Source organism: Cyrtonyx montezumae, unplaced genomic scaffold, assembly GCF_038088225.1.
Source record: "Cyrtonyx montezumae isolate F1298 unplaced genomic scaffold, pur_monq_1.0 scaffold_7, whole genome shotgun sequence".
Classification (NCBI taxonomy): domain Eukaryota; kingdom Metazoa; phylum Chordata; class Aves; order Galliformes; family Odontophoridae; genus Cyrtonyx; species Cyrtonyx montezumae.
Window position 1 is genome coordinate 4184560 of NW_027072078.1, and position 27751 is coordinate 4212310.

Below are 27751 nucleotides of genomic sequence, written 5' to 3' on the forward strand. Positions count from 1 at the left end.
AAACAGTTAAACAGGAACTTCTGCCAAGGCTGGGAGATGACATACTTAAGCCTACTTACAGTTGAAAGGATGTATTTGGATGCATGTGAATACTTAAGTATTGTTCCTGCCAAGCTCTTAGCTTTACTTAATGGAATGGAAGGAAGCTGTCACGCCTGCACTAAAGGTTCGGGTTTGCTGACAATAGTTGCCATCTGGGGAGTCCATTAGGGAGAAAGATGTGCTATCTGGTGGAAATTAGGGATGTTTTGTTCTTGGATGCATCATGCACCCCAGAAAACGCAGCTAAGTTACACTTAAAGGCTGCGTAGAGAGGATTCATCAGCATTCATAGCAAGGTCTCTTAATGTCCCATTCATTTATTTAATGAGGTGATGGAGAAAGAATTCTTGTGCTTGCTTTCAAAAGGGTCTTCTGGCATATGAATACTTAAGTTGACAAATTTTAAGTTCACCAAAGCAAAGAGGACCTGTTGAGCTAGCAGTGTAAGACTCCTTCCTTTTGCAGTGAGTAGTGCACAAACATAGGATACAGCCAGTGTGAGCTAAGTCATCACGTATCTCCTTACAGATGGCTTGAGTGGGAGTTTGGGGGGTTGACATTGTTCTGATTTAGTAACTGTTTTTCCTAGTTCTTCACAAAATCCTTGTTTTGGCAGCATGTGATGGCATTGGAACAGGGAGTTTAGTGTCAGCTCAGACGGTGGATTCTAGCAACATTGACAAGTTCATAAACTGTACCAAGATCAATGGAAACCTTATCTTCCTTGTTACTGGGATTCATGGGTAAGTGACAAAATGCTAGTATGCTATGTCATGGTGCATGCTGAAACCAGTAGTGCCCACCTTTTAATTAAAGCTGCAGGTTTCTCTTACTCAACTGCAAACCTAGGCTAAATTAATTTCCTACCTATTTCAGTTTCAATTGCAGAGCTGTGCAAAAATCAGCAGTACTTAAATCTGGTGCTTTGGTTTAAATATGTCTGTGTATTGAGTAGGTCTTAATAAGAGTAGATAGTGTGGAGGTACAACACCATAGTTTGGAAGTCTCGTTAATGTCTGTTTTTTGTAAGGAAAGATTGACCAGCCACCTAACTAGCTGTTTATAGTTTGAAATACTGTTTGCTGTTGTATCAAAAGCGGATGTGTGGTGCAAATTCAGGAAGGATGGGATGTATCTGGAGAAAGCAGACATAATCTGTTTTGGTGGTCAGGGAAGGCCTGATGTAAATGACTGCTTTCTTGTTTTAGGTTCTTTGTTTCTGAGAGAACACACGTAGGAGTGTATTTTCTTACTAATTCAAATTTTCCATGTCATAATTGACCGTGGTGAATTACATGTGATGCTTTGAGGTATTTCAGGACCTTAAAAAACGAGTAAAATCCTCACAGTGCACTAGCAAGATGAAACCCTTTTACTCCCTTTGTTGTAATAGGTATGCAGATACTTTGTTGTACATCAGCAGTACAGAATATTCAGTCCCACTGCTGGGTAGTCTTTCAGCTTTAACATGCTTCTTTGGCTTCTCAGAGTTTTCAGTATTTGTCATGACTGGTTGTCAAGATTTACAGTGTGAGGTGTGTTTCCCATTCTAACTCAGTGTTTGCAGTCCCGTGGCATAGCGTGAGTGTGATGAACTTGTGCAGAAGGATCTGGAGCGGAATTCCAGCATGACCAGTAGCAGCAGATTTCTTTGTTGGACTTCCTCAGATTTAGATGTGTTCACAGAATGAAGCTGTTGACTCTAGGTTGCGTGGCTCAAATTCCTTATGAGGTGAGATGGGGAGAAATGGCTTATTTCTTCAGTTTGCTGGGGTGATTGGTTGTAGTATGTCTTCACCTACAGCTTGACTCCAGCCACGCAAAAGCTGAAATCGGGTTCAGCGGAGCCCTGCAGCTCACTGATGTTCAAAAGGTCAGCAAATGTGAGCTTTGGCTGTGTAGTTGGCCTTCTCATCTCTCCAGCAGGGAGCACAGTGTGAAAGGTTAATGTAGTGTAGGGAGAAAGGAACTTTGGTTCAAGTGGTTTAAGGGAACGCAGCTTCAGGCTTGTGGAAGCCCTGGCGAGGGTCACACAGGAGTCAGTGCTCATACCGTAACACCTTCTCATCCAGCCAGATGACTGTTCACAAGGCTGGCTGTGAATCTGTTGGATCCCACACGACAGGAAGTACTCTAGTAAATGCAAGGCATTATTCCAGTTCATTAAGTGATCTGTAATTCTGAGTATTAGAGAGTCACTTTTTCTAAAAGTTGCAGTAGCAAAGTTACAAGGTGAGTCAAGTTAACAGATCTATCAGATTTAAAGACAGCAAAACCAACCTTGAATAAAACTCTGAGGAAAAAAAAAGCAACTGAATTATTGACTGAGAAGCAGAGAGCTAAGACATGTTGCCCTGTTTTAGTAGAAGAAAAGCTTTGAGGACACCTAATGAAACTGTGTGGACCTTTGTCTCTCATTCTTTATGAGGAGAAGTCATTCCAACCTGTCTGAAGAAGGGAGATGCCATGTTCCCTAAAGTTTTCCACAGCAAAAATTGTAGCAGTCTTTAGTAAGAGAAAAACATGAAAGTGAAATAACTTGATTTCTGAAACAGCTTTGTTGTTGAAAAGTTTAATTACGTTTGGCAAATCATTACCACACAAAGGAAATAAAAGATGATACTAGGTATGCTACTAGTTGCATGGATGGACAACATGAAGCAACAATGATACCTGCTCCACTGGGGCTTCTTGTTAACTTCTGTTACAAATTCGTGTACTCTGTGAACTGTAACATTTAAGTCAATTTTCAGTGCTTTGGATTGCAGTGGTATGAAGTCTAGCTGTCTCTGCAGGATGGAAAGATGTTTTGTAGTCTCATTGAACTACTTCGTTACTTAAAAGATGCTAAGAGTGGATTTTCTTCTTTCGATTGACAGCGGTGTGATTACAGTTGATTGTCATTTTTTTTATCCTGTTATTCTGTCGCTTGTCTTTCTGTTGCTTCATCATTTGAACTTACTCCCTATGTGTTTGTAACAGTGTGTATTCAAGCTGCCTAGGTCACTCCAAAATTGATGCTTTCTATTTATTTCCATGGCAGCAACAACAAATACAAGGTGCACACTAACATTGTTTGTAGCTGAGAGTTTTCTCTATCAAAACACTATTTTTCCACGTAGTCATCACCATTAGGGGACATTTTCTAAGCAAATTCTTTTTTTAACAACAACCAAAAAAAGCTAACTGGTGGCACTCGATATCAGTGTCATCTTTTTATGCCATAGCGTACCTGAGATGTTCATGTTTGATGGGGCCATTTCAGTTCTCAGGAAGCCAACTTCCTTGGCTTAGTGTTCCCTGCTTTCACCTCATAAACAGTGTATTCTCCTGTAGTCACACATCAGGGACTGCCAGCATGCTCATAGTTCTCTTCTGCTTATGGCTTGTTACTTGCTTTGGTAGCGGTTTCTGTTAGCCCAGGTAGTAACACAGCACTTAAAGTGCCATTTAAGCAAGTCTTCCTGGGAAAAATGTTGAAAATGTGCATCTTTATCCTTTAGGAAGATCATCCGTAGTTGTTCAGAATCCATTAATTTTCCAACAACGTAAATATTTACTAAAATGTTACTGATTCAATCCTTCAAGACAGTGAGCACTACTGTTCCTTCAGAATGACACAGGGGAAGTCAGATTCTGCAGATTCAGAAGTCTGAAAAAGTTGGGAACAGTCTGGAGAAACCTGCAGCCCACACTGCCCAACGTCAAAGGATTGACCTCATGTTATAAGATAATGCTCCTTTCTGCATGGCAGAGCTTTGTGAACATTGCGGCGGTCGTTCTTTTTAAGTATTATTCACAGTGTTGCATTTTTTTCTGTTCAATCTTCCAGGGATCCATATCACACAATTGCTGCGATTAATCCAGAGAAATTAAATATCTTCCAAACAGTGAGAGAGATAACAGGTAACAAAAACTTCTGATGTCATGCAGTCTTGATTTCTTTTCGTTTTGCATTCGTGGCTGTTGTTTGTTGGGTTTCCTGAGGAAGGCAGGTACTGTTGTCTTAAAACTATGTTATCAGTTTGATAGCTGATACCATAGTAGTTGTTCATTGAACTATTGTTCACAAGTGTGCTGTCCTTTACACGTGAATACAGAATGAACATTGCATTGGGTTACACGAGCATCAAAAGACCAAGACTTGCTGTTGATGGGCACCATGCTGGCAAGGTGATACAAGTGTTGCAGGTGCTGACTGAAGTCTCTGCTTTACTACTTAATTAGAATTATCCCTTTGCTTGAAGATGTATTGCATTCCAGTCCTGTACTGATAGAAAATGATAGATGACTGCACACCGTAGATGTCTGCACAGATCAAAATAAGGAGTTGCACTACTTGTGTCAAGAATGCTCTCCATTGATGACTTGTCCCCACGCACAGTCAGAAATTAATGCAAGCTCTTCGTTTTAGGAAAGTCTTATTATCTTTTAATGCATCAGAATGCATCTCTCAATTTCTGTCTTAGGGCTCCAATACATTTTAAATTAAACATTCTTAATTGAGGCAAATCCTAACTTTGTCTTGTGCTGCTGAGAAATGATACGTAGACCTCTCAGATTGCAGCCTGTGTTTAAGCTTGCCCTCAGTGTGGCTTTTGAAAGTGGGTTTAGTGCTGTGATATTTCTGCTGTGACCCTGTTTAAGACCTCCTTTTCCTTGCTGGAGGAGACAGCACAGAGCAGGCTGGTGAACACTGCACACTACTGTCTTTGAATTTGTTACCTGTTTATTTCTTTTTCTCAAACCGTCACCATCTTTCACTTAAAGCCTAGGCCTGTTTTATTTCATGTATGTGGTGAAGCTTTTGTTATGGCTGAAGTGGTTGATGGTCATGTTTGCTTTCTCTCTTTCAGGGTATTTGAACATACAGTCGTGGCCTGAGAACATGACTGACTTCAGGGTGTTTTCTAACTTGGTTACTATAGGCGGAAGAGCTCTGTATAGGTAAGATACTTTGTGTCCGCGATGCTGTTTTTCATTAGCATTGTGTTTACCAGCGTGGAGTGCAACACTTCTTGGGAAGGATGTCACAACTTGATACAGTTTCTCAGTTGGCAAGCTATCCGTTAACAGTATCTTTGCTATTCCATTCTTTACGGTGGACATGAACTTTTAAATGTAAAGACGTAAAAGAAAAAAAAAACAGCATCAAATTATCCTGGTTCATTTCTGTAGCTGCCAACTTCCTGTTCTTTTAATATTTTCTATGTTTTAAAATATTTTATGAGTGTGAAATGTGACTTGAAAGATACTAGTAGAACTTAGCCTCGTTGTCTGGATGCCCATACCGGTGTGTATACAAGTGCAGTCTCACATGTCCAAGGAGCAACCTGGTCATAAGAAGCATTAAAAGGTAAATGCTTTGTACTTAGCTCTGTAGTGCCATTTTTACAAGAGATGTTTCTATCTGACAACTGATAGGGAGGAATTGATTTTTGAAGAGAAGAAAATGCAGTGGGAAATAATGGGTGAAGATACCTTGTAGAATGGTGTAAAGAGGAAACTCTGGCTCCCAGCTGTGTCAGTGCAGCGTTCTGCTGACGTTTTTAACATCAGACCAAGCAGATTATGGATAGCAGTGAAACCTTGAGATTGAATTACAGCCTAGCATTCTGTTCAGAGGCAGCAGTGTTTATTTAGAACAGCTGGAAAACAATTATAATCATTAAAATACAATAACTTGAAGGATGTTTAGAAAACTAGATGTTGCTCACTGGTCTTTAGTCATACAGTGTGCACAGCCATTCCTGTGTTACACATTTACCGTTCTTTTGATAAAGAGAGGAGATAACCACAGCTTATGAAGAAGAAAAAGGAAATGTAGAAAGAATGCATTTCCTTGAAAATAACTATTTCTTCCTATATCACTATAAATGACATGAATTTGTCACATTAATACATTTTAGAATACCTTTAATGTGTCTTTGTCAGTTTTTTCTTATCATGTAAGTCATCGTAGTATTAATGTTGATGTCTTACCAGAAAAAGAAACAACACGTTTTCTTCAGTTTTCTTGACAGCACTTTATTAAAAAGAAGAAGAGTTAATGATTGATACAGACTGTGAGTGACTTAGTTGATCAGTTTGATGGCTGAATTGATCGAACAGTTTGTGGTATTGCAGTTCTGATAGGGCTCACTTTTCTGGGCAATAAAACTGCCTTTTGCCTCACAAAAAATGTATCTTTTCAAATTAAAAGTTTTCTGAGCAAATTTGCAAAAAATGGTCTTGAGTTCTACCTCTTGAGCCACCTCCTGGGGCTCGTCCCTCTTCTCTTTTGTTTTTGTCACAGTGGCCTTTCTTTACTCATCCTGAAGCAGCAAGGCATTACCTCTTTACAGTTCCAGTCCTTGAAGCAAATCAGCGCCGGTAACATCTACATAACAGACAACAGCAATTTATGCTACTACCACACAGTCAACTGGACCAGCCTCTTCAGCACGCCCACTCAAAAGACCGTGATTCATCGAAACAAAAGAGCAGAGAACTGCAGTAAGTACTGCTTTTCGATGCAAATCTTCCTGCCGTGACTGGCTCATTCAGGGGGAGATGATGTAGGTACTGACAGGAAGCAGTGTGTGGATAGGCCAGAAATGCAGCTGAGGTCACTTACCAGAAGCCCTAGGAGCAAAAGTGGAATACTGATCGTTTACGGAATCTAAAGGTATTGGCTCCGTGTCTCTGAGGAGGTTTATATGCGAATGAAGTGTTTTAAAATACGAGCAAATGAAATGGTGAGGAGAGAAGGCACTGCTTCCTTACTGTGGCATGAACTTTGGAGATAGGAGATACAGTTTTATGAGTATGGATTCTGAAGGTTGTAAATGTGGAGTGAATATTATGTTTATATACTTCGATTTACAGCCCTCTACTTGTGGAGTGAAACAGGCATCTTTTGCTTCTACTCTTCTTCACCTCTTTGGCTCTCTCTTAATCTTGAAAGGTCACTTTTGGGACTGTTTCTGATAACTGAATTCTCCCTTTCTGTACTGAACTCTTATCTGACAAGGAAAGTTACTAGCAGACTTCCAGTTGAGGCTAATTGTCTTTCAGGAAAGCTTATGTGACAATATCTGGACTAAGTTCATATTGAAAAACAAATGAACACTGTGTAGCAAATTAAATGAGTTGGTTATACAGGAATCACAGCAATTTGCACAATATTTTAGGAGCCATATAGTTCATTTTGAGGATACGGTTATACTGCTAGAGAGGAAATGGGTGAAATTGCTGTATGTTTAAGTGATATTACTGTTCTTTGAGATTTGGCCAGGCAGAAATGTTTTTTTTTCAGGCTGTGATCCTGCTTTTAAGTGTTTCTTTTTTCCCCTCTCTTTGAAGTTCTGTTGTGCACTGAAGGACCTTGTGGCTGTGCTCATCACTGTGGTATGAGGGTAGATTCCAGTATTAGACGAAACATCTCTTATCACCTCTGCTTGGTTATATTTTCTTCATTTCTTCTGCCATGTGAGAGCTTCATGAAGCGTAAAGCCTTGTTTGGTAGCTCTCTATGTGAGATTTTTGTAGCTGTTATTTGGCTACTATTCTACAGGTTAAAGTGAAGGTTAAAGGAACACCTCTTGCTTGGTGGACTGTAGTCCAGTAGGATCCTAGTGGTCCAGTTTTGCTGTGGGATACGAAAGCCTTTGAAATTTCCAGACAGCACAGGATTCCTTTCTACCATATAAAAAACTGTGCACTGTGGCAGAAACATATTGTTCTTGGTGATGTCCACTGTTGTCATGTCTGCTTTTTTATGTCATCATTAGCTTCATCAGTCTGATAACGATAATGGCAAATAAATGAAACGACAGAAACAGCTCTCTTCTGTTCAGAGAGATTTAGTATGAAAATAAGGAAAGTTCTGGGGTGGAACATAATCTCCATAGCTCCAAAAGGGAAGTAGTGCTTCCTTTTTGCTTCAAGATCTGCGTGACTTATAGACCACATTAAAAGACAGTGGGAAGCCATTCAGGTGAACTTGGCGGCCTAGCTGGACACAGCACTTGGGAGGATAGTCCCATATTAGTTGTTGGGACTGCTTTGTCAAATACCTCTTTGCCCTTGACTATGATTGCCAAGTTGGGGTCTTTGAAATGGCTACAGCTACTGAAACTCAGACTTGCTGAGCAAATGGAAATGAGAGCGTACTGCCAAACCGTGCCGTGGCACTGTAAAGTCTTGTCAGTACATTTGCACGCAAAGGGAAAATGTGAACTTTATTTGACTTTCACCTTGCTGAGGATTTGCTGTAGTAGAGGCTTTTATTTCCCAGATAGAAAAATACTACTGAAGATGTTTTATGAAATGTTACACCAGGAGAATCTTCATGAGAAAAACAGATCTCTTTTTCATTTCCCTTTGAAAAGCTACAATGTAAGATACGCAACCAGGGGTTTAGTTCTAGAAATGAATTCTAACCTATGTTTATTAAATGGACTGTATTTAATGAGCATAGGCTATTGGCTGGGTTACTCAGACCAGAGTGCAGTGTCTCGGACTGCTAATTTCCTGAATCAAAAATGTAACAATGGTTTTCTCTCTATGCACGTCTTGTATGGATGAATTGATAATGTTCTGTGGCCCTCAGGGAGTCAACATTAGATGAGAAGAGCTACCTTGCTGCTTCAACTGCCTGTCAGTCAGCACCTCTCTGGGGTTAAATGGGTTCTGCTGCGGGTTAGATGTCTAACTGAAATCCTCACCTTTACTTTGGGTAGGACAGAACTGGTCCTTAGAGCCAGATGCTTTTGTCCAGCGTGCTTTGAAGCGTCCGTGATTTTTTGGGGATATGGAAGCAGACTAGAGAGCTTTTCTAATCTTCCATTGCCTGAATGTTTGTGATCAGAGGGCAAGCCACTAGGGTTTCAGTTTCTGCCTTATGGTTCTTTAGCCTGTTTTCGACCCACATTCTGCAGGCACTTGTGTGCGTGCACATGCCTGTTGGAGTGACAAATGAGCCTAATCAGAATGATGAAGGCTAAAGTGTACATAAATATTTGCAGGATTGAAGCGTGGCATCTGTGGTGGAAGTACTGTTTGTTTACATAGCAACTAGCAGCGTGTGAATTGCTAATAAAAAATATCCATTAAAGATTTTTTTCTGTAAGATTTCCCACAAAGAAGCCAGTCTAGACCATGTTAATTATTACAGCCACACTCTGGTGTGTTTATTACTAATTCTTTGTGTGTTTTGAGGCTCTGTCAGCTTGTTACTGCTTTCCTCATTGCCTAGTGATTACTAATGGCTTAAAACTGGTTGCAGCACACATTTAATGCAGATGTTGCTTTATTTAAAACGCATGCAGGAACTTCTAAGGTCATGTAGTCAGCCTCTTATTTAAGTGATTTTTATTATGAATCATGAAATGGTGATGGGAGTTGGAAGAGACCCACAAAGATCACTAAGTCTGAGGCCTGGAGTTACACGGGGCCACCCAAAATCCAAACCCTGCGTCTGATAATGCCGTTCCATCCTCACCGCCCTCTGGGGCAGAGCCTTTTCCTCACATTCTTATATTTAAATAATTGCTGTCAGCTCTAATGACACCTGCAGTATACAGGGAAACCTTCCCAGGCAAAGGTTGTTACAAATGTTGGGAATTATGTCCATTTGTCTACCAATTAAAAACTTGAGGAAATTGTCAGGTTTGATGCAAAACTAACTGAAATCTGCAGGAGTTTTTCAGTTGAGTTCAAGGAGCTCTGGATGAGGCCTCTAAGAATAGAACCATATTGATCTTTTTTAAGCTAACTTTCTTGTGTTCTGTCTAGTTTGGGGAAGTTTCTTCTAACCTATGTGATCCCATTGATATATAATGAGTATTTGTTCTAAAACTCCTAATGAAAATGAGTTCATGTCAGAAGCTGCTTTGTTCTTTTCTTCCACATACAGCCATAGGACACGTTGGAGTTTCAGAGCATTCTCAGCCCCTAAAAATGTCAAATAATAGATCTAAAATTCAGGCATCTCTTTAGATGTCCCTGAAAAAGGAAGACCAGCTTAATGGATTTTATTTTTGTTTGTGAAAATATTTCTCTGATTTAGAAATAAACAGAAGGGATTTTTGTGACTGTGCTTCTTCCCTCAGGCTACAAGGTACTGTGTTGGCTAGATTCCAATAGCACTATCTTCTTTACTCAAAATCTCTTTGTTTCATTTGTATATGGCTCCCTGTACACCTAGAGTTATCTTGTAGTAGTGTCACTTGCTATTTGAAGGAAAAAATTCTTAATTCAGAGTGCTCTAATAGCTGGGGGGGGGAAGAGAAAATGTCTTGTAACAAAAGCATAATAGCAAGTTACAAAAAGATTGTGAAAAATAGGAAGCTGCCTTTGGATGATGACAGTGTATAAAACTGTATCGGAACCTAAAGTATTCTTAGGATTGAGAAGGAGCACAAAGGGATGTCTAAAGGGTTTTCTTTAGTTTCCATATGAGTTCTTAAGCAATCATTGACTGAAAAATAAGACTATTGGTGTAACAGATTTGATTGGTTAAAAATAGTTCCTCAGACGGTTGTTCCTTTTTATTTTTTGGAACAGATTTGATTGGTTAAAAATAGTTCCTCAGACGGTTGTTCCTTTTTATTTTTTGGATACAGTTTGAGCCTGAAACTGTCTGTTCAACTCAGATATCCCTGTAGCAGGTACTGTGAGGCCAGGCCCGTGAATGGGTCTGGTCGCTGTCTGGTCATCACCACCAGACTGTGAGGTAAAGGGATGTGGGCAGAGCAGGCATCAAGTGCTGGAGTCTGTTCTGAGGAGCCTTCAACTATGCTCTGAATCCCATGGCATGACTGGGGTTCCCAAAACCACCTGCATCACCCAGAGCTTTCACAGGCAGTAATGCAAACCAGGCCAGAAGTGACCTTCAGTAGTGCCAAGTCAGTCACCCTCCTGAATCCAAGTGTACAAAGCCAGCATTACATGAAAGGTGTAGAAGTAGGTGAAAATGGCAGTGTTGGCTGCATACAGCATTTGATAATGCAGAACTTTGATCTCGCTCCTTCAGCTTCAGTGAAGTTCAGTCAGTAGCAGCGTAGTGGAACTACTGATTTCTTTCTGGTAGTTTCTATAAAAATGTTACCATGCTTACAAAAAAAAAAGTTGAGTTTTGGTTTTGCAATGGACCTTACTTTAGTTTGTGGGCTGTTGGTGTTTTTGTGTTCAATACAAAAAGCTGTTTGCTGTCTCTTCTGGTGCTTTTGCACCACCTGTAGAATTAGCTTCAGGGAGTCCTTCACACAGAGGTTGTGCTCTGTGTTTCGATTTAATAGCTTTACTTTGAACATGGACAATTGATTTTTAAGATCTTGTAAATTCTTGGCATTTACCATGATCTGTGCCAGGGAATTCTGCACCTTGCTCTATACTTTGTAGGAAGAAATAGGTGTTTCGAAGCCTGTTGGGTTCCCATCTCTTTGAATGCTCTCAAGGCACTTGGAAGAAGCTGTGAAAATTGCTTTGTGCTTTTCTTCTTGTTGTTCACATTACCATAGAAGTTTGTTACATCCTTCCTCGCCTGTGTCTAGGACTGTTTGTCCCTTCATTGTGATTGAGTCTGCAGCTCTGTTTTTCTCACTATATCCTTTCGGAAAGGAACAAACCAGTACTGGGTGTAGTACTCAAACTGTGAGTGCACAGTGAGTTTCTGCAGTGGTAAGATAATTTGTTTTTTCTCTATTCTGTTTCTAAGGAAAAAAAAAAACCCTGAATATTTGGTATGCTTTTCTGAGCATGGCATATTGAACTGGTGTTTCGTTGAACTGCTGATGTTAATTCTGAATTCTTTGTTGAGGTTAATCCCAAACTCTTTGTCGAGCTTTAATAGTCAGCTCAGACAAAAGAACATTTCATCCAGCATTGCTTTGTATGGACAATAAGCTTTTTTGGGTTTGGTTGGTTTTTTGTATTTTTCCTTCTTCCTATCTGCATCAGTTCACATTGACAACTTCGTCTACACAATTGCTACAGAGAGCAAGTTCCCCGTTCTGTGAGGCATGACTTCCCATTACTAAAGTTGTGTCCTTTTTTCTGTGATATATGACTGCAGAATCTTCTAGAATAGTTCCTAACAGCTGCTGCAGGGGAACCGTTAGTTGAGGGCTTGAAGTGATGATGAGCACCTGGTGCAGGGCGGTGTCTGGCCCAGGGAGCACAGGCAGAGTGTTTGCACCTGTGCTCCCCAGCTGGCCAGAAGGGGCGGACCCACAGGGAAACCACCCTGGGCTCATATCAGGGGCAGCCACGGAAAGGAGAGCACCTCTTGGAGCTGGGGCTGCCTGACAAGGAGTGCTGGGTGCCCTAAGAGCTTCTCCAGTTGGGTGAGTTCAGGTTTTTTTTAAGAACTTCTCTTGGCCTACCCACAAATGCTTTGTTAAGAACCCTGTCAGAAGCAATTTCTCTTTTTCACAAGCAAAAGAGTTGTAGAGTAGCTTCTTTCAAAAAATAACTACTTGTTGTCTTACTGTTGGTTCTTGTGGTAGAATAGGTGAAATAGCTTTTAGAAACACTGGAGTTGGCTTCATTGTTGTAAGGGCTCAGTGCTCTGAGCAGTGCTAATTGTAATCCTGGCCGGTTTTGAGAATGCTGTTCATCAGGTTTGGTCAGAGAAAGATCGCTGCTCTGGGAGGGCATCTGTGCTGCAGGGGATGTGTGTTCTTTTCAGAGTCTGAAACTTTGTGATGTCTTCAAGGCTATGGTGGTTGAAAGTCTCTTACCCCTCACGAACATTTGTAATTAGGGTCTAAGTGGAACTTTGCCACATCGTGGCTGTGCATAGCTCATGCTGTGAGCAAGGAAGAGTTGGATCTTGTATTTGTATTTTTGAGGGGAGTACCTTGTTTTCTGAATTCTAGATGAAATGTTTTCCCTTGGAGTTCAGAGGACTGTGTGATTTAATGACAGTATTCTCTCTCTCCATAGCTGCTGATGGAATGGTTTGTAATGAGTTATGCTCAAGTGATGGTTGCTGGGGGCCAGGGCCAGACCAGTGTCTCTCCTGCAAGCGCTTCATCAGGGGAAGGACCTGCATAGACTCTTGTAACCTGTATGATGGGTAAGATATTTCCATTGCTGTTTTTCCTAACGTTGCTGACGAGAGTGTTCAGGATTTAAGGTATAAGTTGCCTTGTTTTTACATTAAGCAGTATCAGGTTCTGTTATCAATATTACTCCTTTTGAATAATATATATTAGTAGCTAATTTTTGTTTCAAAATCTAAACTTGTGTGGAAAGATTTACTTAGGATTTTTACATTATGTACGTGTAGGTGAATAGAAATAATAAAGCCTGCTGCATCTACTTTTAAGTTAGGGTGTTTTAAACTGTATCAGTTAGGGATTATTATTTGTCTTTTCCACAGGCTCAGCCCCTTTCAGAGTATGAGGTGTGCCTGGACTTGGGGAGAAGTTTTTCGGTAGTTTTTTTTGAGTGGCAGGGCTTGTGGGGCTCAATTTTCAGCTGTAGTGAAGCAGCCTGATGCATTTAAATGAGGTGATCTCAGCTGGTGTAGTCCACCAGCTTAACGAGGCTGAGATGATTACCACCAGGTGAGGAGGCAGCCATTTTTGCTCAGCCTCAGTCTTACTTTTGCGCTTTCCCTAACCTGCCTGCAAAATGTCTTCCTAGGGAATTTCGAGAGTTTGCAAATGGTTCTGTTTGCGTGGAGTGTGATCCCCAGTGTGAAAAGATGGAAGACAACATGATCACGTGCTACGGGCCGGTAAGAACAGCACTGAGCACATTGTGGGCTAGCTAGCTGTTCAAGTGTGCTAAGGAATGGCTTTCTTCTATTTAGAAACTGTAAAGCAGATGTTGAAAATCAACTTTAACAGAAGTCCAAAATCTATGTGCTCCGCATGCAGGAGCAGTATTCTGCATGTATTAAACAGATTCTAGGAACAGACTCGGATGAATCAGACTGCTTTAGAAGATGGCGTAAAAAGGGGAGTCTTTTTTTTCCTGAGTTGTCTCAATGCCTTAAATGTAACGTTCATAGTCTTTAAACGTGAGATAGTAATCAGTTGCAATTTGAGTGTTCTATAGCTGCTTTTTTTCATTACATTCAGTTCTGTCCTGTGAAATAAGGTTTCAGTTTTTTTTTCCAGAAAACTTGAGGGAATTTGAGTTTTTCAGAAGGCTTGAGCTATGTGTTCTTGTTTCTTTTTGTTTTTTGTTTTTTTATGGAAGGTAGCCTGTTTTGGTGCAGAGTTTTTTACACACATCCTAAACATGAATACTAACTGCAACTGTCATCTTTATAATGCCAGTATCATCTTTATATGAGCAGTGAGTCTCGTTTCAGAGATTATTGTCCTTTTTGTTGGATAAAAATTGCTTCTCGTTTCAGTCATATGTATATTGCCAAGATTAAAAGTGTCTTGGATGTGTACAGTTGTATTTTAGGCTCTTCATTACTGAGAAAATTTAACCTGCAGCTTATTTCCTTGTTTCTGTGACCTAATGATTGTGAAGAAAACAATAGTGTTATGTTGCCCATCACTCTCACAGTAGTTTCTGTTGTACCACTCTGCTTTCTGCAATGCTGCCACCACGCAAGCAGCTAGCACTGCACATTTTCAGCTTGCAAAGGAAATTTGGACTTGAAGGAGGAGTCATGGTTATAAAATTATAAACCAGTGCCCAAACAGAACTCAGTAGTTGGCTTCACTTTCATAAAGTGTGATGTTTATATTGCTCAGCAGCCCTTGGTGGTAGTCTGAAACACCACTGCATTTACTGCTGTGCGTGCTGTCACACTAGGGCCTCCAGCTCCAGTGCAGAACTATGCAGTAATTCCAACCTGCTTCATTTTTTTCCATGTTCTCCAGGGACCTGACCACTGCACCAAGTGCTTCCATTTTAAGGATGGTCCGAACTGTGTGGAGAAATGCCCTGATGGCTTACAGGGGGCAAACAGTTTCATTTTCAAATACGCCGATGAGGATCGCGAGTGCCATCCATGTCACCCAAATTGCACCCAAGGGTAAGAATAAATTCTGTTGAGTGAACAATCCTACTTTTGTCCATTACAATCTAGGTGCAGTTTGGGCTTGGTGAAGTACTACTCATCCCGCTCCTGAAAATGAAGTATGTGCAGCAGTGTAATGCAACAGATTCTCACAACATTCAGGTTCCTATCATAAATGTCTGGCAGCTTATCAGAAAAGAAATGTCATGCTCTTTATGAAAACCACACCAAATGCCTTTTCACAGCTTTCCTGCTAGCTAGTGCTGGTTCACATTTGTGTGTCTAAACCTGTAAGACTATAACTTAATGATTTCACTTGTTGATGGACCTGTTATCTTTACTCCTTGGTATTGCTGAGGTAACCCCAAGCACTTCAATGAGACACAGAGGGAGCAGTGCAGAGGGTTCATCAGGAGCCAAATTCCGCAGGAGTGTGAATTTGAGGATCCATTCCTTAAGTCCTGTCTGAGTATCCCCAGTCACTTGTTAATTGAAATTATGTAGGCTATGCATCCGAGCCAGTGTTAAGTATCTGCAACAAAGGAACAGTAATTGAATACACAGCTCTTGTCTGGCTTTGGCCACGTGGATTAGAAATGTCCTTTTGATGAGGTGCTTAGTGCTGTCTGGGATACACAAAGGAAGAGACGGACAGGAGAGAGAGTAAACTTCAGCCAGTGAACTGATCTTTCATGGGTGGCCCTTTCTTTTTAGCAGCTAAAATTAAACCAGTAAACTATTCAATGTAATCTTGATGTCAACAGCTGTTACTGTTCAGAATGAGACCTTTTGCTAGTTTTGCAAATCTAATTGTAATAGAGCTGTTGGGAAAATTTAAGATCACAAAGACACAGCCAGGATCTGTTACAGGTTGGTCTTTCCCTCAGACCCTCAGTTATGCTGTAAGTAAGAAGCCACAGTATGGAAAGATGAGCTTGCTTCAGGAGCTCTAGTCCTGCCTTTAGGACGTGGTGGATGTGCTAGTTTGGTGGACTCTGAGAAACCCAGCTGTGGAGGACGGACTTGCTCTCTGCCCTGCATTAGAGGCACTTTGTAGCTGTTCTGACCTCTCAGGAGAGTGGGTTGTTGCTTTTCTTTCCAGGCAGCCTTCTATTCTGGGGAGAGTAAAATACTATTAGTCTTCATAAAATAACTGTTTCTCCAAAACTAGGTAAAGTACATATTATTTTCCATTCCTCATCGCTTTTTCATATGCATCAGTACTTTGCAAGTAGTTGGTTGGTACTGTCTCCCTGGGTAGGAGGTTTTTACACCTCCTGATGGAAATGTGACCTTCTAGTTCATTAACAAATAGGAAGGGCATTAGGCAGTTGTAACTGCTTGCCTGTGCTTGTCGGTAACCCTTGGCGACACAGGGTTCCTTTATTCTCAGTTGCCGTATTGTTTACCCCTTGAGTTTTGTTTTCCCTTTTCTTTCTGCAGAAGTCTGGCCCAGGTGGAAAGTGAAAGAATGTCTCCTCAAGCGTAGTGTGCCAAACCCCGGGGAAGTGAAGTACCACTGCCATAGAGCCCATGGCTTCTCTCGCAAAGATTTTTCTCTCTTTTGAGGACCTATACCTTTGCCATGAGTTAAATATTATTCCTCATAGAAATTCTCAGCCTTTTTTTGAAGATTAATGTTTGTTCTTAGGCATTTTATCATCTCTCATGAAAGCAACATGCACAAACCCCAATCTAGATTAGAATAGATGTTATTTTCTAGTGTTTCTGAAGGCTTCCTACAATGACATTGTTAATCCGTTAATGACTGTCCCAGATATTTGGGGTTATGGGTGCTCTATCTTCCTGCCTGCATTCTTGAGGCTGAATGTCTCCACAGAGAAAAAGGGAATCTGTGTCTTTCCTTCTCTCCTTCTTCAGTGCTGAATTCTCTGATTACATATCCTTCCTTCCAGAATTAATACAGAAGTTCCCCTCAGTCAGGATTCCTAGTGAAATCGCTTATGGAGGGAGCGTACCTTAATATTTGACTCACAACTGAGCAGTACAAAGAAACCATAAATCTGCTTAGTTTGGCATCTCTATTCTGCCTGTCAGATCAGTTGCTGAAATAAAACCAGTGCTGTACTGGTGAAGCTTAGGTACTTGCAAAGAGTCTTGAGCTGCTGCAGAGCACTGCTCCTGATACGGTATTGCTCTGAGTCATGGTCCTTGCTGAAATGTGTTTTTAGTTCTCATGATGTTATTTTTAATCATCTCCAGCCATCCGTGTTACAGAGGAAGATAGTTGCCCCACCTTTGTGTTTTCTGTGAGCCTTCTGCCATAATTCCATCGTGGTATTTTGGCTGAGCATAGCTCATTTGATCATGAGACTGAATAATTCCATTCTTCTCCTTTATTTACATATAATGGCTACTTCTGTAAATAGATATTATTATCCAGTCCTGTTAATTATCTTATGTTCACCAACAGAAGCATCAAGAAGTGACTTAGGTGCAGCAACTCTGCTTTATGCTTTATATCCTCATAAGAAACATCAGCTACTTGAAGCCAATTTAAAGCAGGTCTGAGGGATGTGGGACGGCCATCCCATTTAATTCAAGAGCGTCAGAAAACATTTGGCACTTTTTCTTGCCAAGCTGGCCAAAATGGAGCACTTCTGCAGAAACAAAATACTCATTATGTAACAGCATTTGACAGTCTGCTTCCACCCTGAGCGAGGCACAAAGAGGACACCTCTTCTCATCACAGACATGTTCTCACTTTCCTTTCTTTTTATTCTTATTTTTAAAGGAAATGTATTACTCTTCACCAAAACCTCATTATCCCTCTAAGCTGACATGTCACAGTAGAAGGGATTTGAAGGCACAGGGGCTGCATTTTGGATTCCAGTTGGCATCATAGTCCAGATTTGGTGACATGAAACCTTGGAGACCAGTTCTGTTTTGTAGATAGGAAAACTACCTACCTCCTTTACTTTCTTGCCATCAGTATCAACATGCACACCCCAGTACCTTTATAAATCCTTGGTTTTGATTCATTTGGCTTTATCCGGAGTAATTGTTAAGGTGGTCAGGTGTTTGCTGTAGTGAATGTTTTCTTCTATCCAGAGTTAATTGATTTGTGTAGTCTCAATCAGTTTTGTTTGTTTTCAGCATCAAAGCTTTTGGAGAATTCATCTGCCTGAAAATGGCCTTGCTACTTGAAATCTGTGAAAAGCTGAGAACCCCTTTTTGGTCTCAAGGAAAATTAATATGTGACAATATTTGTGAAAGTTGGAGGGAAAATGAGTTATTTCAGGGAAGGAAAAGATTGTTAATTCGTTTCTCAAAACTGTTTTAACCAGTTTTCTTTCAGGAAATGATTATTTCTAAAGGTAAGGTGAACAGCTCTACATATCGTTCTTTGTGTAAGCTGTGTTATTAATGGCTTTCACTCACTACAAATTGATATGTATCAATTACTCAATTCATTTTACAGAAAGAGCGTGGAAGTTCTTCCTCCAGACTCCAAACAGAGGAAAGGAAGCCTGGGGGTGAATTGAGTGCCACTGTGATGTATGACTGGTGTGCTTGTACTTGTGTGTCAAAAAAAAGCCTGAAATGAAGGAAGTTGTTTCCAGAGGAAAAAGTTATTGATGACTTCATGGTGAAAATCAACTTGTTAATAGAACTAAGTGTCTATTGCCATTACTCACACAGTATTTATTGCATGTAAATCAGAACAACCGGAGAGTATTTAAGTGCTCACAGTCATGCTGAACATTTTAAAGTGTACCTAGACAGAGTTTTCTGTTGGATGCTTGGAAATCCTCTGAAGATGATTATTGATTTTTAAATAAAAATCAGTATTACTTTAAGTGGTTTAGGTCCAAACATCTCTCTTTCTGTAGTGAGAGATGTTTTGTAGTGAGATTCTCCAAAGGTCTGAGAGAATAATGACAGTAAGACAGCAGGCTCTTCCAACCTGCCAGTTACTTGAACTAATGGGCATTCAGAACTCCAGTTTTCAGAGGACTCTTCTTATCTGAACTCTGAGTCTGAACTCAGCTTCCCTGCTCATGCTAGGAAATAGAAGATAGGAACAATTTTTTCAGCCCCCTTCATTACCGCAGTGGTCTTCAGCAAATTGCTGAGAACACATTGAAAAGAAGAATGTTGGATTTGTCTTAAGTAGAACTTAGACTTGTGAAGGCTGGGACAGCTGAAATTTCAAAAAGCTCCTCTCAGAAGTTCTAACTTCTGGAGCTGTATTTAAATCAACCCTTTCCTCTCTGAAAGTTACATTGCATCTGTCTTTAATCTTGACCTCTCAGTAAAAAGGGTAGGTGACTTTTTATTTGAATGCAGGGAACTTAGTACCCTGCTTTGATTGCTGTTCCTTGTGAGGGCAAGGAAACAATGAGGCTTTTTCCCCATGGCCATGCTTGAGTGATGCTGCATAAATTGTTTCCTTGTATTTCCATCACCTTTGGTGAGCACCTGCTGAATTTGTGGTTGGAAGTCCTTTGGTAGCATCTACAGGTGGCAGAATAAAGTGCCTGGATCAGCAGCCAGCGTTTCACTTTTTTTCTAATGGGAGTCTCATTCTTGCTAAGTTTAGAGTCAGCTTCCGAAATACGTGCCCTAGCTAGAAACTTAAAACAGAATGAGCAATTTGCATCAATTACAGGAAGTGGGAGGGGAAAAGAAGTTATGCACTGTGCTCCCGGAGGTCTCATGCGTAGCAAATGAACAGCGTCTGTGCAGTAATCACTAGTTTGATTATCCAAAAGGCATCCAGAAACGGTGCTTCTGTTGTCAGGCCTCCCACGTATGCAGGTGAAATCTGCTTTAAATACTGTTTGAGCCACAAATGGTCCAACTTTGGAATGTTGTTTATGTTGCTATTATCGTTCCCTTCGCAGGCTTGTTTTTGTCACAATCTATAATTTTGTGGTGACTTGAGTTTCTTTTTAGAATTATAATTAAGAGTGTGTCACAAAGAGGGGCTTTCTGCTTCTTAGATTTGCAAATAATGCTTTTCTCTCTTCTTGTTCTCAATTTGGATTTGCTGCAGGTGCATAGGTCCGCGTATTGAGGACTGCGTTGGCCTGATGGATAGGTACTTGCTGAGTGATCATACCCTGTGTGTCCTCCATCCTCCACATGTGGACAAGGGCGCATGCGTGTGCATGTCCTTGTGAATGGCAAATGACGTCTTTTGTTCTGTAATTGCCTGCAGGTGTAGAGGTCCCGCTAGTCATGACTGCATTTACTATCCATGGACACGACAGTCCACTTTACCACAACATGCTAGGTAACATCCACCACTTCTCCATTTTTGTACATGAGGTTCTTCCCTGGTTACCCTAGGAGTGTTATACTATCCAGTTTGTTCATAAGTGCAGAGAGTGAGAGGAATCTAACTTGTTCTGAAGTAAGATACGCCTCTGAACATTAAAGTTGGCTTACCGTTTCAAAGCCTGTTAATTTCATCTTTTTGGTTTGGTAAAACAGAAGCAGAAAAAAATTGATTCTGATATTTTCTGCCAAAGTATTTCTTGATGAAATTTTGCTGGAAGTAAACGTAGGGGAAACATCTGGTGGAACAGCAAATGGTTTGGGTTTTTTCTTCCAGTTGAATGTTTTTCTGGAACAGAGCTTAAGAAAAGAAAATTGATCTTTTTTCCTTACTTTCCTGTAGGGAGGAAAAAAAGTGATTTGGTAAAACTGAATTTTTCCCTCAATTCACTGAAGTCATATTTGGTCTTTTTCCATTTTCTGTTTTAAAAAAAACCCACCAAAACTCCAAACCTTGTAGCCTTCCAGCAGTTTTGTTTTTTAGTAATGGTGATCAGAACAAGTTAATGCAGGAAGAATCCTAAAACATTGCTATTATACTGTGTTCATTTCTGTGGAAGTCCTTGATTGGCATTAAGTTGATTTAAGACTCAAACTGGTTAGTATGACTTTCCAGGCTTTGGGGTCACTGTCATGAGCTGGGGTCAGATAAGAAATCTGTCCTTTTGATCAGCTTCATTATTAGTTCATTTATAGAAAAGATTTTGAAGTTAGGTACTTTATGTGAAGATCCCTATCCTCTTACTGATGTAGGAGGACATGTTTAGGCTTGTTTACTTGTTTCAGTGTGTACTCCTTGAAGCCAAGGGGATGACTGCTGTTGATCACAGTAAGTGATTGGACCCTGGGACCTTGGATGCGAGGCCACGATGCTCAGGGAAGTGTTGTCTCACAGGCTTAAGCCATGTGTTAGCAGGCAATATTCATATCACATTTTACTTGTGTAAACCATAGTTCACGTGTCTTCAATCTAGTATGCAGGTAAGAAAGCAAATGATCAGATTACTGGAAGTTAAAGCAGTTCTTCTACAGTGCTCAGGCAAAGCATTTCCTACTTGCTTCAGTGCGAGGGGAGAAGGACCCTCAAATGTTTTCTAGAGCTCATGGATTTTTTGTTTGCTTTGAGTTTTAAGTTTCTCTTACGATAACTAGTGCACTGTAAGTGTAATGAAATGGTGGTTTTCTTCACGTTTTAAACCAGGAAAGGAACTGTTAGTGCTTTTACACTTCTGTATTTAGTAGACGCGTGACATTCTGTACTTTGTGAACATAGTACATTTTGTTTGGGCTAAAAATGCGCAAAACTGCACTGGCAAAAGTGATACTTCTCATTAAGAGAGCGGGAGTGTAGATCAAAAATGGATATGTTATATTTCAGATGGAACACTTCCTTGTCCCTTTAAAAGTCATGGAGTATCCCTAGACCTACAGGCTTGAAAATAATTAATCGTTAGTTTCACCCCTGTCACATTGACCTGAATTTCTCCCAATTTTCTTTTAGCTTTCCTTTACAGTTTTGTAGTTTACAGATTAGTTCTGCAGTGATCCGTTGACTTTGGGGGCTTTTGTAAGAGTCTGATAGAATAGCAGAGGGATTTTTATGTTGAAATGTGCATCTCTTGCTTCCAAAGGACAGGTGATATGTTAGTTTTTCTGTTTATCTTTGGTCCCTTATTTTCTGTGGGGGAAAAAAATCTTTCAGTATTCCATATTTTCCTGCGTAGCTTTTTTTTTTAAGAAGGGGAAAAAAATGCACACATACAAAAACCACAAATCTTTACTTCATTTGAAGTGCTACCTGAAGGGTGAAAGAAATGCTTTAATTTCTCCCTTCCCACTGATAAGGGCTACTGCACTGTTTCGTCATGATGGCATGGTAGATTGTTTATTTTAGATTGCTGTTAGGTGACATGCTAGGTCTCGTGTCCTTGTCATTTTCCTGTGAGAAACTGCATTTATTTTTAGTGTAAGTTTATCATCACCAAGTCTTTGACCATAGTCTTAACTGACAGCAAGAAGTGCCATCTTTGAAGGAGTGAATGCCATCATAACAGACCCAGTTCAAGTGGATGGAAGTCATGGGAGAAACAAGTGCCTCTTTTTGCTTGCTATTACTTGCAGATGCTGACTGTTGTTGTAACAACACATGATTGGCTGAGGCAAAGAAAGCCTTTGGTCATGCTCGTGACATGTTCTGTCTGTCGTTACACTGTGCTTAGTGCATAGCAGTCCCATCACAATGTAGTCCTGCTGTAAGTGGCTGCCTGAGTCAGCCTGCTGAGCAAGCTTTCTGGCTGACCTCTGCAGAGTGGGTAAGTACAGGGGCCCAAAGGAGTGAGACAGGCTTTGCCTTCTTTCCTATGCAAAGTGGAGTCCTTGGCTGGCACGAAACCAGTACTGCTGCTGCTTTGCTCCCATTCTGCCTCCTTCCTGAGAGATCTCAGCACTGGGAATGCAGAGGACGCAAGGGCCTGGTGTTCTGCCGTGCCACCTGTAGCTTGTCCTGCTGTTCTTCTGCCCAAGCAGGTATGAGATTATTGCTGAGGGATGTTAGTTTGGGGTACCCTTTCCTAGAAATCACAGTGAGAGAGAAGGCAGAGGCCAGGATTTGCCAGGGTGTCCCAAGAACTCCCCTTTTCTTGCCCACTTACTCGGGCGATGCTCCGTTCCATGCCTTCTGTTGGTGGCAGCTGACAGTTCCTTTGAGCGGTGGGGAACAAACCATGCTGAGCACAGAGCAGAGATCAAAAAGAGGAGTATGTCTATTTCAAGGAGCTGGTAACCACTGCCTTAATAGAAGATAGGTAAATTGTTACAGTAGTGCTCCATCATCCGTGAGGAAAATGACTTGTTTGTTGTGCACAGCTGGTTGCAGCTGTTATGGTAGGGAAGAACTAGCACCTTAATGTCACTGATCTGTGTAATCTGATGCCTCTGTTATACCTTTAGTAAATGTCACTTTTTCCTTTTAACTAACAGAAATGAATTAGTCAGGACCTTTGTCAAGTGTCTACATGCAATGAAGTGTAGATGTTAACTCAAATGACAACCTTAATGCTAGCTTTATATCAACAAAGGACGTTGTCTTAACAAATCATCACTTCCTGAATGAAAAAAGCCATTTTTATGTGCTGTGTGTGTACATGAGCTAATTAACAACAAACCCTTTGTAATGCAGGCAAATGCTTTCACAGCTGTTTCAAACACTCTCACAGTACGACTTCAGTAGAATTTCACAGCCACTCTGACTAGATGGTGGGGAAGGGAAACCACCTCTAATAAACTGCTAATGTTCTTTGCTTTTATGGGGCTCTGTTCCATTGCTTGGAGGAAAAGCATTCCATATGCTCTCTATTTTTATAGAATAATTATAGTCACTTCTGGAGGGGAAGAAGGGGAGGATTGCTGTGTAAAAGAGGAGGAGAAATAGGATCTATGGGTACAAACTAAGCAGCATTACTTGAACAGTAAAAGATGCTGCTCTTGAGACACTTCCGATGTGGAGCTCTCTGATGCTGTATCAGAACAAAGTTGAAGGAACATTATTTTTTTTAATATTTCATATGTATAAGTAAGACTTGGAAACTGCTTTTTCTTTTCCTCTCTGTTCCTTTTCTCTGCTGCTTAAAATCTGTGGATCCAGTAGTGTGAGGATCCTGTTGAGAGCGCACAGGATAGAATAAGGCAAGAAGTTGGTCATTTATTGTAATTGGTTTTACATACAGTGTAACAGGAGTGAAATGCTCTTGCAGCATATCAAGATGGTTGCTGCCCATAGACCATGCTTGTCAGCAGCAGAGCTGTTGTTTGACAGATTTAAGTAGTTTATTATTGCCTAGCAGTACATGTCAGTCAGAGAAATGCTACAGTGAAACTATACAAGTTGACCTATCCTGTTGGTTTGGGGATATAGGAACAGCAGTCCTTACCGTATGGTACGGTGTGTCCCAACCCTTGCACCTTATCTAGCTGGTGAGCTCTCAAGGAACATAAGTGCAGTGTTCAGTCTTTTAAAAGCAATTGGGTTTCTTGCAGGAACACATGATGATGTGTACTTGGTCTGTTTAGGACACAGTTATTGTTATTTCATCTAGGAGCAGGGAAAGTAAGAAGCAGGTAGTCCAGGTACAACAGGTCTCCACTGAAGGACAAGCATTTAAGAAATTCCAAATAGAAAAGGGTTTGTTAGAGTGGAAAATGTCACAAAGCCCTATTGCAGATGTCACCACCTTTATTTCTTTTCACTCCTCATAAGCTTTGTGTTGTATTTGCTTGTTTGGCTATACAAATAATATACAATGAAGAAATAAAATGGTGTCGTGAAAAAGTGACTTTATTATAGAGCAACAGTATATATCGTACCTGTGGGGTTCTTTTATGGCTTGAAATGAGGGTTTAATTTAGATTTAATGTTATAAATTAATTATCTATTATTAAAAATACATTTATAGAGCTCGAGAAATATGTGAGATGTAGAGTTGTTTAAACCTTGGTGAATAGTTTCCTAATAGTTCATTATTATTTAATATATAATAAATTAGAACTGAAGCTCATGGTCTGAGTTGCAATCTACCTGCCTAATGCAGGATTTGTCACTATTGTATTTAGACAGCGTACGTGACAGATGTATTGCAGTGAAGAGTCCAACCAAGTCTTAATTCTCAGCATTCAGCCTTAACCACCATGCCTCATCTGGTGATAAAGGAGCTGCAGTTCTTGCAGTAAATGGAAAGCCCTTGGTTGGAGTTCTTTTGAACAATGCATTGATGGTACTGTATGTTTTTTAAGAGCATGTGTACAGTCAGAGTCTACTTCATTAGGTCTCTTCAGATCAGACTTAGTGTTTTGATGCAGTCTACTTTAGAAGAGGGACAAAATTGGGGCTAAGAATAGATGTAGTCCTTTCTAGTATCAATACGGTCTTGCAGGAATTTTTCCTGTATGCAAGCTTTTCAATTGCCTATTTAAAATCACTTAACTATTTGTTTGAATGATTAGACATGGAGCACTTGATGCAGGTAAGAGCTTGCATGTGAGGTCTGCACACGATACTACCTTTTTTTTCCTTTCGCTTGCATAAGATCTGTTTCTTGGTAAATTTGGAACAGCTTTTCCAGCTCTAGGTCAAAAGTAGTAATGATAACGCAGTTTATCTTCATTTGGTTTTGTACCAATGGAAATGATGGTTTGGAATCTCATAGAAACTTTTCAGTTGGGAGGGGCCTTTAAAAGATCTTCTAATCTTAGCTTCTCTAGTTGCATTCCGAATTTTCATGGCTTGGTTTATGTTCAAAGCCAGGCGTAGGGTGCAATCACTGGGAGATGTAGAGGCACAGTTGCAGGAAAGCTAAAATTGTAAAAGTGCTAAGGAAGTCTGCTAGCCCAAGCTTCTTTTTGATAGCAGGGTCAGCTATGACTGGAAGTGTTTGTGTGCAGAAAAAATGGGCTTTGATCACTAAACTATTGAGAATTAAAGGTCGGTGTGCTCCATTCAGAGCACACATTTGAACAGCTATTGGAATAGAGGTATTGAAATATTTGGACAAGGCAGTACCTGCAATAAAATCTGCCATGTTGTAGCATACTGAAATTCAAGAGAAAGCAGAGCTGTGCTACTAAATCATCATTGGCCTTTATGTGGGCCATACTGTACATCAAAGTAATTGTAATAAAACAGCTGTTGCAGAGACTAGGTTGTGCTGAACCGTATCCTTGCCATGGACACAAGCTGTTCCTCTGATCGAGTCACATCTGTGACTATCAGGATGGCAGGAGGTTGCTGTGTGTGTAGAGACTTGCAAGAAGTCATCAGAGCTGAGAACAGAAAGTAGGGGTAATATTCAGCACGGAGTCTTTTAATTATTATTTATATTTATTTTTTAATTTGAGGTAGTGTGAAGACCAGAATTAAGAGGAGTTGAAGGATTTGCTTATTTCTCTTTTCCACTTGGCAGTGTAAGATCTACTGGAGAGGACTGATGTGTTATGGATGTATAGTTCAGGGGCATGTCCAGGTATAGGAACAGTCCTGTGTTAGCTTTGCATCAAGAAGACGATCTCATTTATCTTCTACTGTTTTGTTTTGTTTTCCCTTATAATCAAATGACATTTACTAACAATTGATACTATTTATGAGAGGCGTTTGAATGGATGTGACAGCGTCTTTGAAATATTATAGTGATAAATCCCAGTGAAGTATCAGAAATGCTCGGAAACAAATTCTTTACACTTACTAATCTTTATTAGGTTTCACTTTTCACTTGTCTTGGAAGTGCTCGTCACACATATTCCCTCCTATGCTCTACAAGGGTTAATTATACATATTTAGAAACTCATGAGGAGAAGCTAAAATGCATGTTCCAATTAACAACAATGTTGTAGTCATTTGGAGGCACTTTTCCCTCAAATACTTGAGAGCATTTATGCCAGTGTGGAATGAAGTGTTAATATGCTTCAGACTTTTTCCTTAGAAGTCTTAATCCTCTGTACATGTACAGTGTATGGGGGCAGATTTCCAAATGCTGTTAAAAAAGAACCCACAAATCCTCTGTTCTTTCTGACTTTAATCTCAGACATAGGGCCCAAAGATGATTTAATGCCATCCCTTGTTAAAAAGAGCTCAGCTGAAACCCATGTAAGCCCTGCATTTATCACAAAACACATGATTGGATATGACATGATATTGAAGATCAGGAACACAGCGTGACAGTTCTGTTCTCATCAGTTTCATGTTCCATTTTTGTATGGCTTTTTTCCCCTCTCTCTGCCAGTGTCCAGTGCTGAACTTATTAATACCTTAGGCTGACTGCTCACTGATGGGAAGAGGCTTGTTCACCTTGGCCAGATCACACATGGGAGTTTTGTTGAGGAGCCTGAGCAGAAATGTTCTGCTGGGAGTTGGAGTTGTCCTGTGTGCACGCTGAGCATGAGTCAGAGAGATTTCAGAGAGAGAGGCAGCCTGTGACAGAATCTCAGGTTTGATCCCCTGTGCAGTCCTTGAAAGTTCACTGCTGTGAAGTATTCCTGGAGCGTGCGCAAGCAAGCGCTGTCCCAGTTGATTCAAAGCTGGAAGAGGAAAGAGTCTCTTGTTCATAACTACTTAGACACTGACACTGAAACTGTGCTGTTTAAATCTTCTGGAAGACTCAAGAAAGGCTGGCTTTCCACGCAGTGATCAGAAGAGACAGTTACACAGAGGCTGAGGCATATTCAAAAGGGATGATTTGTGAAGAAAAAATGAAAGGCACAGGGTAGAGAGAACTTCATCTAGCATCTCCTTTAAGGGAGGCAAGCCTGCTCTGCAGTCCTATGGGTGAGCTGTCATGCAGTCGTGCGTGAGTATCAGTATTTTGTATGCCGAATCACTCAATGCAGATAACACTTTACCATTAGGTTTTGGGGAAAAATATCAGAAGAGTGAAGGGTCCA

The 27751-nt window shown here is 40.5% G+C and overlaps 1 protein-coding gene across 1 annotated transcript in view; it reads left to right on the forward strand.

The window, feature by feature from the left end:
* Nucleotides 1–27751, forward strand: part of ERBB4 (erb-b2 receptor tyrosine kinase 4) — a 474646-nt gene that overhangs the window by 340992 nt on the left and 105903 nt on the right. The window contains exons 9-16 of the mRNA XM_065751277.1: nt 659–785; nt 3875–3948; nt 4899–4989; nt 6338–6537; nt 12973–13105; nt 13678–13771; nt 14880–15034; nt 20205–20279. Of these exons, the coding sequence (XP_065607349.1) occupies nt 659–785; nt 3875–3948; nt 4899–4989; nt 6338–6537; nt 12973–13105; nt 13678–13771; nt 14880–15034; nt 20205–20279 (949 nt within the window). The remainder of the gene's footprint in view (nt 1–658; nt 786–3874; nt 3949–4898; nt 4990–6337; nt 6538–12972; nt 13106–13677; nt 13772–14879; nt 15035–20204; nt 20280–27751) is intronic.